Source organism: Cupressus sempervirens, chromosome 11, assembly GCF_028749045.1.
Source record: "Cupressus sempervirens isolate cs-2001-9-10 chromosome 11, ASM2874904v1, whole genome shotgun sequence".
Lineage (NCBI taxonomy): Eukaryota > Viridiplantae > Streptophyta > Pinopsida > Cupressales > Cupressaceae > Cupressus > Cupressus sempervirens.
The window spans coordinates 510,603,139-510,619,881 of NC_143128.1; the positions used below are offsets into that span (position 1 = coordinate 510,603,139).

At 35.7% G+C, this 16,743-nt stretch overlaps 1 protein-coding gene across 1 annotated transcript; it reads left to right on the top strand.

The window, feature by feature from the left end:
- The first annotated feature begins 12,022 nt into the window (after window positions 1-12,022).
- LOC149530599 (proline-rich receptor-like protein kinase PERK8) lies at window positions 12,023-16,513 on the top strand. Its single transcript, XM_089809177.1, has 4 exons — window positions 12,023-12,911; window positions 13,096-13,356; window positions 13,983-14,843; window positions 15,846-16,513. The coding sequence occupies exons 1-4, from the start codon at window positions 12,353-12,355 to the stop codon at window positions 16,352-16,354; spliced, it is 2,190 nt and encodes a 729-aa protein (XP_089665303.1). The 5' UTR covers window positions 12,023-12,352; the 3' UTR covers window positions 16,355-16,513.
- The last annotated feature ends 230 nt before the right edge of the window (window positions 16,514-16,743 follow it).

Consider the following 16,743-nt stretch of genomic DNA (forward strand, 5'->3'; position numbering starts at 1 on the left):
AATTAGCTATTTACCTTCCCTTAGGCGCGTTGCAACAAAAATAATTGAAATGATTTTGGAGAGTGTGGCATTACGCGTACAATTTAGATGTTGCATGAGTCTAAAATTAATAGGTGCATGGTAAGAAGAAGTGAAATGCACTATATGCTTGACATGTTAGGCAAAACCACTTAAATGAACACATTTAAATAATGATCGATATTGTCTAAAAAGGATAAAAAGTTTCATAAAAAGGACAAATTTGACTATACAAGGCACTAATACATGATATTATTTAAATGATCATTATTGTGCCACACTTGTATTTAAGGTGATTGAAAGATACATATCTTATATACAAGAAGAAATTATTGACCTAAAATTAAATGTTTATTGACCTAAAATTAAATGTTTATGAACCAATTAATCTATAATAGACAATCTATAGTTAAAGAGACAAAATCGGTCAATTTAATATTTACTATAAATACCCACTAAAACAAATATTACAAAAATAAATTGGTCCCCATTAGGGACACTTTTTCAGCCCTTCACCAACCCTTGTGTGGGGCGAAGGGAAAATGTATGGTTCAAACCCTGCAATGACACGTAATGACGAGGTGAGCCATATGGTGTCTTTCTAGCAAACAAGGCTTGATTGAGTGTTGATCTGAAAATTGAAAATTAAATGTACTATAAAGTCTGGCCGTGGCATTGAAATAAGCAGCAGAGAAGACTTTTGCTTCATTGAAAGCTAAAGATGGAAACGTGTCATACAACCGGCGAAACTAACGGACTCTCTTTAAGAGAGGGGCACCCGTGGATTTATTGTTAGAAACTTCGAGTCCCCATTGAACGGGTGAGACTAATTACGGTGAGGTTTATGGAATAAGTGTTCCAAGCCAAAATCCCAAAAGAAAGATATTAAGGTGGTTAGAAGTGACTCATAGGTGTGTTAATTGTTTTATTTTAAAATTTAAGATCTATTTTTATGGAATAAGAGTTCTTACACAACACAAAAGTTGTAAATTTGAGTAAGTGAAGTTTAGGTGGGATTAGAAATTGTCTCATTAGCATACAAAATCAATTGTCAACTATTTCAAAATTTAGGATCTATTTTTCATGGAGTTTTGAGTTCATATCAAACATAAAAGAGTGGAATTGAGCTAGAAAAATTGAGGCAGGGCTAGAAATTGAGACAAGACCTTATGAAACATAAGAGCTAGTGAAATTGAGGCAAGGTTAGAAATTGGCTCGCCCACTTACAAAACGCTTGTCAGTAACTTCAAATTTAAGATGTATTTTTATGAAGTAAGAGATCTTATGAAAGAAAAGAGGAAATTATCTCACCAACTAATAAATCATTTGCTAATCAACTAACTTTAGATTCTTGTAAGAAGCAAACAGAAATAAAATGAAGTTAACTTATTAACTTTAATAATATTATCATTCACGAGAACACCAAATTGTTTAAATTTGAGAGCATTAACTTGAGACCACAAATCATTTTTTTGGGAAACCCTCTTAACGAAAGGCATTTGCAATGACATGAAGAAGTGGAGTGTAATATGTGTACATGTTTACTTATTTTTTTCAATCTTGAATTTGATAATCATTTTAAATTTATATTTCACACATATAATAAATAAAGTAGTTTCAAAATAAATTACAATAAAATTTTAAATACATAAAACAATTCAAAATTAATAACTCTTCATTTCTTTCAATAGATAAAGGAATGGTTCTATCTTACTTACTAGCCTTAATAGCTACCTTCATGCACTCAATTTTTGAAAGAGTACATCGGATTTCAACTCTCTCTTTTTTTTTCATTATTGAACGTGATGTACAAGCAATTATAGCTATTATTGTGGCTTATGAGAATGCACACAATGGTTAGGGTCATTTTGAGTTGACATTCGTTGTATATTTCCTATTGCCCCATTAACCATTCACTTCCCAATATTTATGTGATATTTATATTGACAAAATTTGTGCAATTTAATCAATTTGACGACTATTGATCTACTAGATACTTTTAATTAACAAATGTTAATGAACAATAATTGATAGAGAAAAGAAACATTCATTATTATCAATTTTCCACAATCCATTCAAATTTTGAATGAGTTGCTTGTGGTTTAGATTGTGAATGAGTTTTTAATGTAGTGCCCCTCTAACCCTAACATGTAATCTAGAGTACTAAGGGATCTTTATGGTACATTTCCATCTAGAGTGATTGGTTCGACATAATATGTCTTGCAATATAGTTTGACAATAGTATGTGTATACTTGTAAGATACATAACCAAGTAGATGTGATACAATAAGATTATGTTTGATAATATATTTTTGAATTAGGATGATATTACTTGGCACAAAACATCTCTGATGATCCGTGATGATCCCATGTTTGCATGATGATCTTCTTGCAAAATCTATCCTCATGATACTATCTATTTTGTTTGGATTGGGATGAGCATATTTGTTAGAGATGTAGTCGTGTGACTTGCTTTTTATTGATTAAATGAATAATAGCTAGGTAATATCCTTTTGTTATTTTTAAATAACATCTTAATCACTACATGTATATGGTTACCTTCATATTGATAATGATTAGTTTTTTATCAATTCATCTAGATTTGATTATGATTATGATCTAACCCTTCTAACCCATATATATTCTTTGTTTGGCATGTCTATCGAATGAGAGGAGACAATTGTAGCCCCTTCTGTGGGAGTTCTACACGATGTCACACTCCTTTCTTGCATGTTACTGATTCTATATATGTGAGTTATTTTTTTGTTGTTTGTTGATGCATGGACGTGTAGGTACCAGACATCGACTCCACCTGGCCACATAAGTCCAAGACAACCTTAAAATCCTCAAAAGTTATTGTTGTGGAGGTAGTGCCAAGGTCTACATAGGTAATTCCTTTGGGTATGGGTTTTCTTTTTAGGTGGATCAACCAACTTTCTTGGGGTTGTATGATTTGTTTGATCATTTAATTTATTTTTCCACCTCGGAATGATTTTCAATGATCTTTTCTATTTTGTGTTTCAATGTTTCATGCATTTTTGGGAGTTTATCTTTACTTATCTTATTGACTATGGTTGACCTTGCTTAATCTTATAGTTTTCTTTGTGTTGAGTGTTAGGGCCTCTTTGGATGATTTTTTTTACTTCAATGTATGTGATTGTATCATATCAAATGTTAGAAACTTATAATTGGAACAATTGTTGTTTTGTCATTGATGTTAAATCTATGGATGAGACATATTGCTATCTAATCTAAATGTCATATCTATTTGATTGATGAAGAGGATTTGAGAAGTTACTCATAACTATAGCACCTAGAGGAAAGGTTGAAGTTATGAAAAGGAAGTTACAATGAACATTTGATTGAGACTTCAAGATAAAGAAAAGTAATTGTTTATGTCAAGAAAGCTAAGCCAAGCCAAGCAAAAGAGTAAAATACTAAAGAGTGTTGAGTAATGCTAGTGTCAACTGAGCTATAGTTAGTGCTGAGAAAATCTAGTGTTGATTGAGAATTAACATCGACTGAGCAAGTTAGTTGATGCCAAGCTAGAAAGATTTACAACAATCGAGTATTTTAATGTCGACTGAGTATCAAAATTTAGAGATTGTCAAGTGACAATAAGAGAATAAATTCAAAGAAATTGTAAGATCAAGTTGAATCAGTTGATTTCTTGGGAGATGTAAAATGTGTTGAAGATAAGATTGATGAGTTGGATCATTAAATTCAAGAAGGAGATTAGGTAAAGACCGAACAGATGGATTCTAGAGAAGTTTCTAGAGGATGATCAAGAAGATGGACAGATACATTGAATCAAGTTGAATCTGATCGTAAACCCTAAGATCTACGATAGATGTAGAAAATGGTAAAGCACGAATTGCCTATTTAAAGATATACAAAACCAAACACTTGGTACCATGTCCAATCAAGCCCAACCAAGCCCAACCAGTGTGTGTATGTGTGAGTTTGTATGTAGAGAGAGACATACAGACCAAGGTTGATTAGAAACACACAAGTGAGTGAATGCAAAGCTAAAGGAGATAACTTGCAGTTATAATGTTGTTATTGATAAGTGAATTAGAGTAGAAGGCTTAAGTGTTGATGAGAAGAGTGGATTGATTTCTTAAAGGGTGACCAAGTAGATCAAGATCAGATATAACAATGGAAGGCTTATTAGTGAACCAACATAAGGATTGAACAAAGATCTGAACCTGCAAAATTGAGTTGTAATCACATAGATCAAACCTATTGTTTCTTTCTTACCATTGTAAATAGTATGTATTGAAATTCTTTCTACAAAGGTTGACCTAACAATCATTTGAAGACTTAATAGTTTGTGTAAATCCTTTAACTGGGTGACATTCTAAATGGAATGATCAAAGTCCTCTTACAAGGCCACTCCTAATAGGGTGATTAAATCCTCTAACTAGGTCACATTTAACAATGTGTATTGTAACCTTTAACAAGGTTGGCTCTTAATAGGGCTCACTTCAAAAGAGTGAAAAAGAGTGACATGTTGTTGGTGGGTTTTCCCAAATTGGATTTCCACATAAAATCCTAGTGTCAAACTGTGATGAATGTTTTATGAATGTTTACATTTGATAATATTTTCATTATGCAATGCAAGTCAAAGTTTATGACAGTTTTACAGTAGAGACCAAGCAACAACATGATAAGAAGAACAATGAAATGTTTAATGTTTAATGTTTAATTGTTCAAGTGATACATATAGACCTTGAGTAACTAATTCACCCCCCCCTCTTAGTTATTCTAAACATTTCTAACAATCAAAGTGTTATATATTATAGTAAGTATAAAATTTATAATAATATTACTATTAGTATTGTGATCTATCACTTCCTAATCACATAGATTATAATGTTTATCATTCGACATATATATCTATATAAATATATAAATGTAAATATCTATATCTATATAAATGTATGTGAAAAGTCATATGCGAATATACTTGCAAGTCTATATATAATATATATATAGTGTATATTTAGGGACTAAGATGAAGTATAGTATTGTTAATAATTAAATATTACTTATTGTGAGGTATGATATAATTAATTGCTATTTTTTATTAATATGAATAAGTTACATATTATCTTCTATGTCACATATTAAAAAAATGTGTATTAATGACTATAAAAGAAATCATTATAGTTATATTTATGTACTATATAGTTGTGAGTTTATAATTACATTGGGTAACTTAATAATGTTCTTCACTAAGAGTTAGTTGGAGGTTGGTTACCTTTGGGAAGTCTATTTATATGGACTCTCTTTGTCCCTTTTGGGGGGGGGGGAGATGAGGTTGAAACCTTGAGGAGAGCTTGGTTTACTTTATTGGAGATTTCTGAAAGAGGCGAGGGTTTGAATTATGCATTTCAAGTTGACTTTGTCTTCCTCTCTTTGTCTCCTTCCCCCTTCGATTAAATCTTTGTAGGACGTGAGGTATGGATGAAATTTATTGATTAAATAATTTACCTAATAAAAATGCATTTATGTATATTTTATTATGATGTATGATATTTGTACTTTCCATTTCTATAGTCATTTAAAAGTTTTGAGTTATGTTTTATGACAATTGTCATATGTTTTCCAAGAGCTTTTAGCAAACCATCTTTGGAGATTTCTTTTAATAGTCTAAATTGAGTCTAGGGTTCTTCTTGGTGTAAATACTAAAAGGGAAGCTTAGATATCTCAAATGGGTATCTCTCATATTTTTCTTCTAGGGTCGAATTGATGCCCTATTGAGTATATTTTATCAAACTAAATATGTCCATTTCAAGTTTTGATCTTCAATCAAGTTCATTTGAATTGTACAAAATGTAAATCTATCACATAGACTTGAATTTGATATCATGGATAGTCCTCTATATTATCTTTCATTTGTCACTAGTTTGGTGTATTTTTGTTATATTTTGTGCAAGTTACAACTGTTTCAGTGAGTGCAAGTATGAACCATAACTAGAGTTTTTTGTTTTACAACATAAGCCATAACTTTATTTCCCACCATTGGATCTTCATATAAACTCTAAAAAGATACATATATATATTCTCTTCATTATCACCAAATTGAATGGATTGATTATGCGATTTGTGAAAGATGTGGGATTTTATCTATTGATGGGTTTTCTTGGTGTTTAGTCATTATTTGATACAAAACCAATTTTGGAAGTTGGTAAGTGCTAAAGGGTTGTAGGTTACCATAGGCTTTCAATATTATATTGGTGATTGAAAATTAAATATACTAAATATGGTTTTCATATAATGTATGAAACATTTTAATTCATTTCAACGAGTTTTGAAGGTTAGATTAGGGTTTAGAGTTACCCAATGAAATAGGGACAACCATAGGTTTCCTAAACCAAATCAACTGATGTTATGATATTAATATAGATTTTGTATTTAATGTCATGTGTTTTTATATGCTTAAATATTTTTTCTTTAAGGGTAGGGTAATTTAGGTACCCTAGGTGACTAGTTCACCATAAGTGTTGGGGCCTAGAAGTGTTTACCAGAGGATCATATGCATTTGAGACCATAGCCTTGCGTAGGCTAGCTCTACATGTGAGTTGGCTAATAAGTGATAACATCAATACAAAATATAGGATTGAGGCTTGGGATTTCACACTTCTAATCAAGATTTTAAAAAAAGATATATTGTTGGAGTACTTAGAATAGGGAGACTTTGTGCATTTTGTTGGTCCCTAGCTGAGGAGGTCAATCTAAACACTATAGGATCATACTTATCTTGTTGGAGTACGTAGGGAAAAGATATTCTATGTGATACGATGGTCTTTGGCTTAGGAGGTCGATTCCAACACTATAGAAATGTATGATGGCACTCACCTAGTCAATACCCGAGAATCCCTCGCTCTTGATGTCATTGCCTCTAGTAGTCCTTCTTGCTTTATTATTTTTCATATACACTTTTGTGCCTTGTATTGGAAAGGGATCTACCACCTTAGAAATATCCTAGTTCTCACCTCTTGTGTGGACCTTGGTTTCTATCTCCTAACTCAAGGGAGTGGGCTTTTTCGGTTCCATGTGGTCGAGTGGTTAATTTTATTAAGGCATTTTTTGTGGTCTCATGGATGATCCTTATTCACGCTTCCTTTCATATTGGTCTTTGAAGACTTTATATTCAGACATTATATTATTCTAAATCGAGATACACTCATGTATATGTATTCATGTCAAAGTATATGACAATATGATGTATATTGATGTAATTTCAATTTCAAAGAAATGTAAAAGGGAAAGAGTATCTCTACAAAAAGGCAAAGGGGAAACATGAACATATTGTATTAGATAATTTAAAGGTTGCCATTTCATTAATAGTATTTGTCTAAGTATCTCTTTATGTTGATGGGTAAAAGGAAAATAGACCTAGGTATAGCTAGGTTGTGATGTATCTAATTGAATGATAGAAAGGAAATTAAATAATACCTTTTATCCTAATGTTCAAATGAAGTATTATGAATGATAACTTATGGAAATTAGACTTGTAATCAATGCAAGTTATAACTCGATAGACAGAGACACTAACTTGATTATATTGATCAGTGAATGGTTTATGTTCACTGAATATATTTAAAATGAATGTAGAGTAATAAGATAATGCATACTTCAATGAACATTTATCTCTACGTTAATATCTAAATAAAACTAATATTAAGTGCAGACTAATAGAGGTTCTGAATTTTGATGATTAGCTTTAAAGTGATATCTTGAGTTGATAATTTAAATATGATATTTGATTAACTTATGTTTAACTAAGATATGAACATTAAAATGATTATAGACTAATAAACATAAAACAAAATTCAATATATCTCTTTATGAATGTAAATATGTCTGATGATGTTGCTTTAGTAGCAATGTTAGGGAACCTGTGACGACTTGGGTTGGCTAGTAATCTCAAATTTGAGTTTTGCGAACACGTTCATTTATGTTTTTATAAATGATGCGTATCTCATCTTTAAAAATTAAAAAAAAAACACTTGTAGTTTTAGTAGTTAGATTGCTTGTTTCCTCAGTTCCCTAGCATGGGTCTTACTTTTAACATCGATGTTTTGGATCATGCTCTTTGATCCATCATCAAAATATTTTTTTGGCATGCATCTCTTGCTCTCTAACTTCCTGATGATAAATCACAGAGTGTGATTCAAAACATTGTTGCTAAAAACTCATATACAATCTAAACCAAAAGCTACTAGTTCAAAAACAAACATTACCAAATCCAAAACAAGAAAAGAAAAATATTAAGAATTGTGAAAGAACAAAGAACAATATTCCAATGAAAAATAATATCTCTATTTAATAAAATTCAATGAACAATAATTAAAACAATAAGTGGTAGGAAAAATTTTACATTATCAAACCTAAAACAATGAAACAAAAACATAAGAATTGTGAAAGAACAATATTTCTAATGAACCTTACTCCTATATTAAAATATATCTATACTAACATAACATAACATGCTTTGGGAACCTTCACTCTATGAAGAGGCTTGCTCAAGAAGATCTTGATGTCATCACAAGGGAGATTAGAGATCGCGATTTCTCTGAGGATCTTAGAAGGGCTGAATCCCTTGCTTCTAGAGCTCTAGAAGAATGAGAACTTCAAGAGGAAATTTTTTGGAAGCAAAAGGCTAGAGTTGATTGGCTCCAAGAAGATGATCGGAACACTGCCTTTTTCCATAAAACAGTGCAATCTCGCCGGAATCAGAGCAATATCTCTTCTTTGGTTAATTCTCAAGGTATCCAATTGAATTCCTTGCCAGCTTTGTTCCAGGAGGCTACTCAGTACTTTTCTACCCTCTTTTCTGAGGACTCTCCTCCTGCTGATAATGAAGAAAATATTATTTTGTCTTGTATTCCTTCCCTTATCACTCAGGAAATGAATGATTATCTCATGCGTCCAATATCTTTGGAAGAGCTGGAGGAGGTGGTCTTTGGCATGCCTAAGGGGAAGGCTCCTGGTCTTGATGGCTTTCCAGTTGAGTTCTTTCAGGAATTTTGGGACATCATTAATCATGATTTGTTGGAGGTGGTTAAGGAATCCTATTCTAGCAAGCAGATGCTTCGAGCTTTGAATTTTACATTCTTGACTCTTATTCCTAAGAGAGAGGGTGCTAATCAATTGGAGTTTTTTAGACCAATTGCCTTATGTAATGTGGTTTACAAAGTTATTACTAAGTTGATTGCTGAGAGAATTAAAAAGTGGCTTCCCATTATTATCTCAGAAGAACAAGGTGGTTTTGTTGCTGGAAGACAAATTTTGGATGGGGTGGTTATTGCTACTGAGGCTATTCATTCTATGGCTACTTCAAGGGAGAGAGCAATGTTTGTTAAGTTGGATATGGCTAAGGCCTATGATAGAGTTAAATGGAGTTTCCTAAGGAGTATTCTTCTTTCTTTTGGATTTAGCTCTAACTGGGTTAGTTGGACTATGAGTTGTGTTACTTCTGCCTCTTTTTCTGTTCTTATTAATGGGCAACCTTCTCAGCTATTTGGTGCCTCTAGAGGCCTCCGCCAGGGTGAACCCCTCTCCCCATATCTTTTCATCATCATGGCTAAAGGCTTGGGTAGATTCATTAAGTATCAGGTGTCCCATAATTCTATTCAGGGGTGGCGGTGGGGTAATGGCTTACCTTCTCTTTCCCATCTTCAATTTGTTGATGAATCTGCTCTTGTGGGTCTTGCTAGGATCAAGGAAGCTGAAGCCTTTCGACATGCTTTGGACATTTATTTGGCAGTTGCCCGGGTTACTCTTCTTCAAGATGTTATCCAAGCTCTTCCTACTTATAGATGTATGGTTCAAGCTGCTCCTATTTACTTTCTCAAGGAGTTTGATGCTCTCTCTTGACAATTCCTTTGGAGTGGTAATTTGCGTAGTACTAAATGGAGCTTGATTAGTTGGGCAACTGTTTGTAGGCCTAAAAAGGAGGGTGGTCTTGGTCTTCGATCTGCTCTCTTGAGTAGTCAAGCATTGGCTGCTAAACTTTATTGGCGATGGTGCTCTGGACAACATCAACTTTGGGCTTGTATTATCACTCATAAATATTTTCATGGTGCTGATCCTTGCTCTGTTTCTACACTTCCTCTTGAAGGTCGTGGCTCAATGGTCTGGCATACTTTGAAGACAGGTGCGGTGTTAGTCAAGAGGGGTTTGTTCTGGATATGTAAAGGAGGTTCTCAAGCTTTGTTTTGGTCTGATGTTTGGGATGGATTCCCTTCCATTTGATCCATGTACCCTCATCTTCAGTCTCTTTGTGACTCTTTTCATGCCGCTGGATGGGATAAAGTGGCTCATTAGAAGACTCCTTATCAAGTGGGACCTGTTGTTGGCTACAGATGGAAGCATTCTTCTGATTGGCCTCCTGGAGGTACAAACGTGGATCGTCAGCAGCTTTCTCAGATTCTGGCCTCTAGAGAGTGTTCCTCTTTGCTCGGTCCAGATGTTTTGGCTTGGGGAGGTTCCTTGTCTGGTAAATATCATGTCTCTGCTGGGTATCAAGAGATAACTAGACAATTATTTGGGGATGCTGAGGTCCCTTGGTGGAAGCAAGTTTGGAATAAAGTCTCTTGGTCCAAGTGCAATTTTTTCATGTGGCTAGTGGCTCACAACCGCTGTCTTACATTGGATAATCTTTGTAAATATGGATTTCAGGGCCCCTCTTTTTGTGTTTTGTGTGGTAATGGGGAGGAGTCTGTCTCCCATATGTTCTTCCATTGCTCCTATTTTCTTCAGCTATGGCACCTTTGGTGGAGTGCTTGGGGTTGCTCTTGTAGGCATGCTTCCTCTTTGCCTGAGTTTTGGGCCCGCTTGGGAAGTGCTCCCTCCAAGTCTTCTCCTCTCTATGCTGCTTGGATTGCTGGCCCATCATTCTTGCTTTGGCATATATGGTTGGAGAGGAATCGTTTAATATTCCAAAATGTTCGGCTTGGTGTTTTGCATCTTTGGTGGAAGATTTTACATTCTCTTCAGGAAACTATTCTTGTGAAGTGTGAGCTAGATGGGGGTATGGATCCGGTTGATCTTGCTATATAAAATCGCCTCAATTTTCATCTTCAGGATGGACCTGCAGCTCAAAGGTTTCCTTCTATGTCCAAGCAGCTTCAACATCAGAGGAAGGGTCGTGTAAATCAGGATGGGCATTGGACTCCTCCTCCCTATGGAGTTCTGAAAATTAATACTGATGGTTCTTCTCGGGGGAATCTAGGCCCTGCTAGTATTGGGGGAGTGGCTCGTTGTAGTTCTGGTGATGTTAAATTCTTTTTCTCAGTTCATAAGGGTGATTTCACTAACAATCTCATGGAAGTTCAAGCTATTTTATATGCTGTGGAACAATGTTGCTTGCGGGGATGGAGTAAGATTATCTGCGAGTCTGATTCCCAGGTGGTGGTGAACTTGCTTTCTTTGCAAGAGCTTGAGGATGTTAGTTGGCAGCTGGCCACTGTTGTTAATCAGATTATTCTCTTCTCTACCTCTTTTCAATTCATTAGGTTCATGCATATTCCTCGTGAATGGAACATAGCTGCTGATTGTTTAGCCAAATGGGCTTCTAGTCATGATCCGGGTTGGAATATTATGGATAGGAGGCAACATTCCTTTGAAATGGTGCAAGAATTTGATGATCTTGTTGCTCAGGATCGAGATCCTTGTTGAGCTCTCCTTGTTGTATTCCTTTCTGTCTTAATAAATTTTTACCTTTCTTTTCCATAACATAAATTTTGAGCAAAAAATATTATTACGACACCATATGAACAAAGCCAGTGGCCCACATGGTTAGGCCCGTGAGCCAAGGCAATTCCACTACCTTTATTTCTAATAATGACAGATTAGGCAGAATTAGAGAAATTTAAAAAATAAATTCACGTACAATTAAGAAAAGCGGCCAGAATTATCTAGACTATATTCAAATTTAAAAGACGTTAGAATGTACAAGGTCAAAAAGATAATAATGAGCCAATGTAAATGCAATCTCCTGCTGTTATGTCAGAAGAGCCGGGTGAGTGGGGGCACCACTCAATACGAAGTGTGCAGTTGAAAACGTCATTTCTGAGGGAAGAATCTAATCTCAGAGAGAGATAATTCATAAGAAAGGCAATCATGGTGAAAAGAAATATCTGAATGAAAGATAATTCATAAAAAAGGGCATTCATGGTGAAAAGAATAATCTGAGTTGTATTTTCAGGCCGGTTGAGAAGTGGAAATGGAAGGTTCTGATAATTTGTGGTGGTGAAGAAGCTGCGGCTGATTTGGACTGTAGAGGAGATGATTCAATTTGTTTGTCTCTTCTCTTAGAAGGATGTGTGTAGGAGCCAACTTCAGATTCGCTCATTTTGGAGAATGTGTGAAAGTTGCCTGTGATTCTTCCATGGAGGCTGTGAGGCTGAAGGGATTTTTTGGGGGGTTTTGTGCCTCTGATTCTTCCATGGAGGCTGCAAGGGTGAAGGGGCTTTTATGGGGGGTTTTGTGCTTGGTACTTGTGTGTAGAGTGGAATGCAGCGCGGAAGTGGAAGCGTTGATGGAAATGAAGGCGGCCATGGATCCCACTGGGAGTGTGCTTCGAACATGGGTTGCAGATGGGGACCCTTGCAGCAGCGGCGCTTTTGAAGGTGTGGCTTGCAATGAATGGGGTAAAGTTGCGAATGTTTCTCTGCAGAGCAAAGGGCTTTCTGGAGTTTTGAGCCCTGCTGTTGCCAAGCTCAGGTGCCTCAATGGCCTCTATTTGCACTACAATAAAATCAGCGGAGAGATACCTAAGGGAATTTCTAACCTTACGGAGCTTGTCGATCTTTACATCAATGTCAATATGCTGAACGGCACCATTCCTCCTGAGCTTGGTTCCATGTCTAGCCTTCAAGGTTGAAAATGCTCCCTTTTTCTCCTCGTCTTAGTTTGATTTTCAGAAGTTTTTTTTTCCATTTTTGTTTTTGTGGTGAGAGCGGGAGTCGAACTTGTGCCGGTGATTTTAACCTCTCTTCAAGTGTAGTGATTGAATGCGTTTTGAATAAATTTGTTTTAAAAGGAGATCTATTTGTGCTACAGCTTTACAGCTTTGCTGCAACCGGTTGAACGGTTCGATACCGGAGGAGTTGGGAAATTTGAAGAAGCTTACCGTCCTTTCGATGCAAAACAATCAATTGACCGGAGGCATTCCGTCTTCGCTGGGGAAGCTGAGTTCACTCAACAGGTTGGATATCAGCTCGAATTATCTCAGCGGGGAGATTCCTCAAGCTCTCGCACATCTTAAGCAGCTCACACATTTGGACTTGCATAATAATAGTCTTTCCGGCTCCGTACCTCAGGGTAGGGTTTTGAAGCCTAAATACTGTCTGTGATTTGCACTGTAATTTTTTGGTAATTTCACAAATTACTTTCCGATGGTCTGTCTTTTTTATTCCGTTCTCTTTATAACTTCTCACGGTAAAATTGCAGTCCAGAACAATGCTAGGTTTCTTTTCTGTTCAACATTTTTCTTAATTTAGACGCTTGACGAACCGATATGTTAATGCGCCTGTAGAATTTATTGTGTTCTTGTGTATACCGAGGCTGAATGACGATGTTATCCAGTTCTACTGATTCAAAAGAGCAGAAATGTAGGGCATTAATGGTTGTTAAGCTCCATATCATAAATTTGAGGAATGAGGATGTTGTTGTCCAATTATATTGGTTTGAAAGAGCGGAAATGTAGGACATGAACAGTTTATAGGATACATATCATAAATTTGAGGAACATTGTTCTGTACTTTGTCCTTTTTTGGTTTTTGTTAGGGTTTAGAATCCGTTTGATGCATTATAAAGAAAATTGATGTGCTAATATTATAGGTGTATTTTTTCTCTTTTCTGAAAGTTTTCCTTTTCCTGGAGTTCACGAATCAATCGATTAGGTGCTTGAAATTTTCGAATTTTAAATTTCTTTTATTTTCTTGCAGAACTGAAGGGTCTGAAAGTATTCCATTACGAAAACAACTTAGAACTTTGTGGAAACAATTTATCGAGTCTTCCGCGGTGTAACGTGTCAAATCCGTCAGAAACTGCAAAGCCCATGGGTACAGGGACGGTGAACGTAACTTCAGATCCAGTTGCTGTGCCCAACATAACAGAGCCTCCAAACCTGGCCTCAAGCTGCCATGACTGCTCGTCATCTTCGCCGCGAAACAAGATAGGCATAGTCTCAGCAATCGTAGCAGTGGTTTTCGTGGCAATAGTAGCTATCTCTTCCCTAGTTTTTGCATTGTACAGAAGGCGAAAACAGAAGATCAGCAGTACATTTGAGGCTACCGAGAGTAGACTTGGTGCTGACCAATTATATCTTTACAAAGACGACTTCAGCAGAAAGTGCTCTTCTCCGTTGGCTCTTCTAGAGTATTCCAGTGATTGGGATCCATTGGAAGATGGAGGGACTGGAATGGGATGTTTTAGATTCAACCTTGATGAAATCGAGCAGGCAACAAATTATTTTTCAGATAAAAATCTACTGGGAAGGAATGGATTTTCAAGCGTTTTCAAGGGAGTTCTAAGAGATGGAAGCGCAGTTGTTGTAAAATGTATCAGCAAGGCCAGCTGCAAAACTCATGATCTTGAATTCCAGGAAGGTCTGAAGACTTTTATGCAGATTCGACATGAAAATGTGGCAAAATTAAGGGGATTTTGCTGCTCCAAGGCCAGGGCAGAGTGTTTTTTGGTCTACGAATATCTTGATAACAGAACTCTGCTCCATAATTTAGATTCCGTGAGCTGTGGTGGACTGGCTTGGCCTACCAGAGTAAGGATTGCATGTGACGTGGCCAGAGGTAAAATATATTCTATGAATTTCTCATTTCTTTCGAAAAAATAAATTCCACTGCTTTCATTTAGGTGTTTTTTTGAGACAAGCCATTGCATTAAAACAACCATTATAATTGCCAGTTTGAAGATAAAAATAAAATTTTCTTTCGGAATATCCCATCTTTTTTTCAAACCAGAAATGCAATGAAGATGTTAACTAAGTCAACATATTTGCGTTTTTAAAGTCTTTGATTCAATATCCTTTCTGATACCTGCAATCTAAAGAGATGAATTCTATTGCATGAAAGTTAAATGCTTTCAACTTCCCTCTCCCAGGGCAGCGGCTTCATTGAAAAACTAATATACAGTTTCCCAGAAACTCTACTGTACTCAATCACCTTTTGGCATAAGAGATTGGAGCTACCCTTATTATTAACATTGTCAGATTTCTACAATCCATTTCACATTTGATTTTTTTTTACCATCAAGATTTCGGATCACACCGTGTTTTCAATTTGAAGACCTTCATAAAAACGACTTTAGTTTCAGGCCAGTCCAAAAGAAAACTGGGTTTTCGATCCTCTCCAAAATAGCTACTCTTAAATATTAGAGTTTTAGAGTCAAAAGAAAATTCTTCTTCATGTAATTGTGATCATGGAAAAAAGGCGTACAATTACCTTGGGTTCTCCACCTTGAGCGGTACTCCAAAAGACTTCTTGTTAATCGTATAATCCCAAAATCTATTATGCCTGTACATCCACGTTCCACTCTGTTGAATTGTGGAACTCCGTTATATGGGCAGATGATATCTCTTAGAATTTGTCTTGTATGTTCTCAGGGATTGACTGGACGTTTTATAAGCAAAATTTACGATATAGTTTTTTTAAGGCAGGTTTCAGGTTTAAATTCTTGCCTTCATGCATTTCTCGAGACGATGAAAATTCAGTAGCTCAGAATTTAGATATTGATCTAATTCCTCGATTTCTTAGAAATGGGAATGATTGTTTGTTATTTTTTGGCATTTGCAGGAATTGAGTACCTGCATGAAGGCCTTCCAGAACCAATAGTGCATCAAAATATTTCGGCCGCAAATATATTGCTGGATCAGGAGAACAAACCTCATCTTTCAGATTGTGCCTTGCACAGAATCATGGCGGACGACATAGTGTATTCTCTCCTCAAATCTTCAGCAGCCATGGGATATCTGGCGCCAGAGTATGCAACTACAGGGCGCCTGACACTTGAAAGTGATGTATTTGCCTTTGGAAAAGTAATCTTCCAGCTCCTCACTGGAATAACCAAAAGGAACAATTCGTCTTTACCTCATAGTACTATCAAATCACTAGTGGAATTCAGCAGAGTAGAAGACTTCATTGATCCAAGCCTTAATGGACATTATTCCATTGCGCAAGCCACAAATCTAGCTAAAATTGCACTGGCTTGCACTAGCGAGGTACCTGACCAAAGGCCTTCCATGAGTGCAGTGCTTCGCAGGTTTGAAACAGAAATTAACCCAGAAATGCTTGCTAATTGTTAAATATTTAAATTTAGGTATTTTACCCGCATTTGTTGTAAAATATTAAATTTTACTACAGCCGTACAAGTTTCTGTGTAGATCAGGAAAGCTCTGTGACAAAGAACAGTGAACGCAAACCTGTACATTTCAAGTTAAAAAAGTATTACTCATTTTCAAATACTTCGGCCTTAATCTGCAAATTTTTTATTAACACTTATGCTGTTTGAGAAATCACAAAATTGTCCTCTTCCATTATCTGTTATCTGTATTCATATTTTTTGAACACTTGTCAGCACAGCAGTCACCATAGCCCCGATAATCTTTTGGGAAAAAAACGGCAAACCAAAAGTTCAATCCAATGTCAAACTAGGTACGCATATATGTTTTCATAAAGTTCCATGGGCTCTGTT

Coding starts and splice junctions, on each gene's coding strand:
- LOC149530599 (XM_089809177.1), top strand. CDS start 12,353: ATGTGTGTAGGAGCCAACTTCAGATTCGCTCATTTTGGAGAATGTGTG. Junction 12,912..13,095: donor TTCCATGTCTAGCCTTCAAG/GTTGAAAATGCT, acceptor TTTGTGCTACAG/CTTTACAGCTTTGCTGCAAC. Junction 13,357..13,982: donor TTCCGGCTCCGTACCTCAGG/GTAGGGTTTTGA, acceptor ATTTTCTTGCAG/AACTGAAGGGTCTGAAAGTA.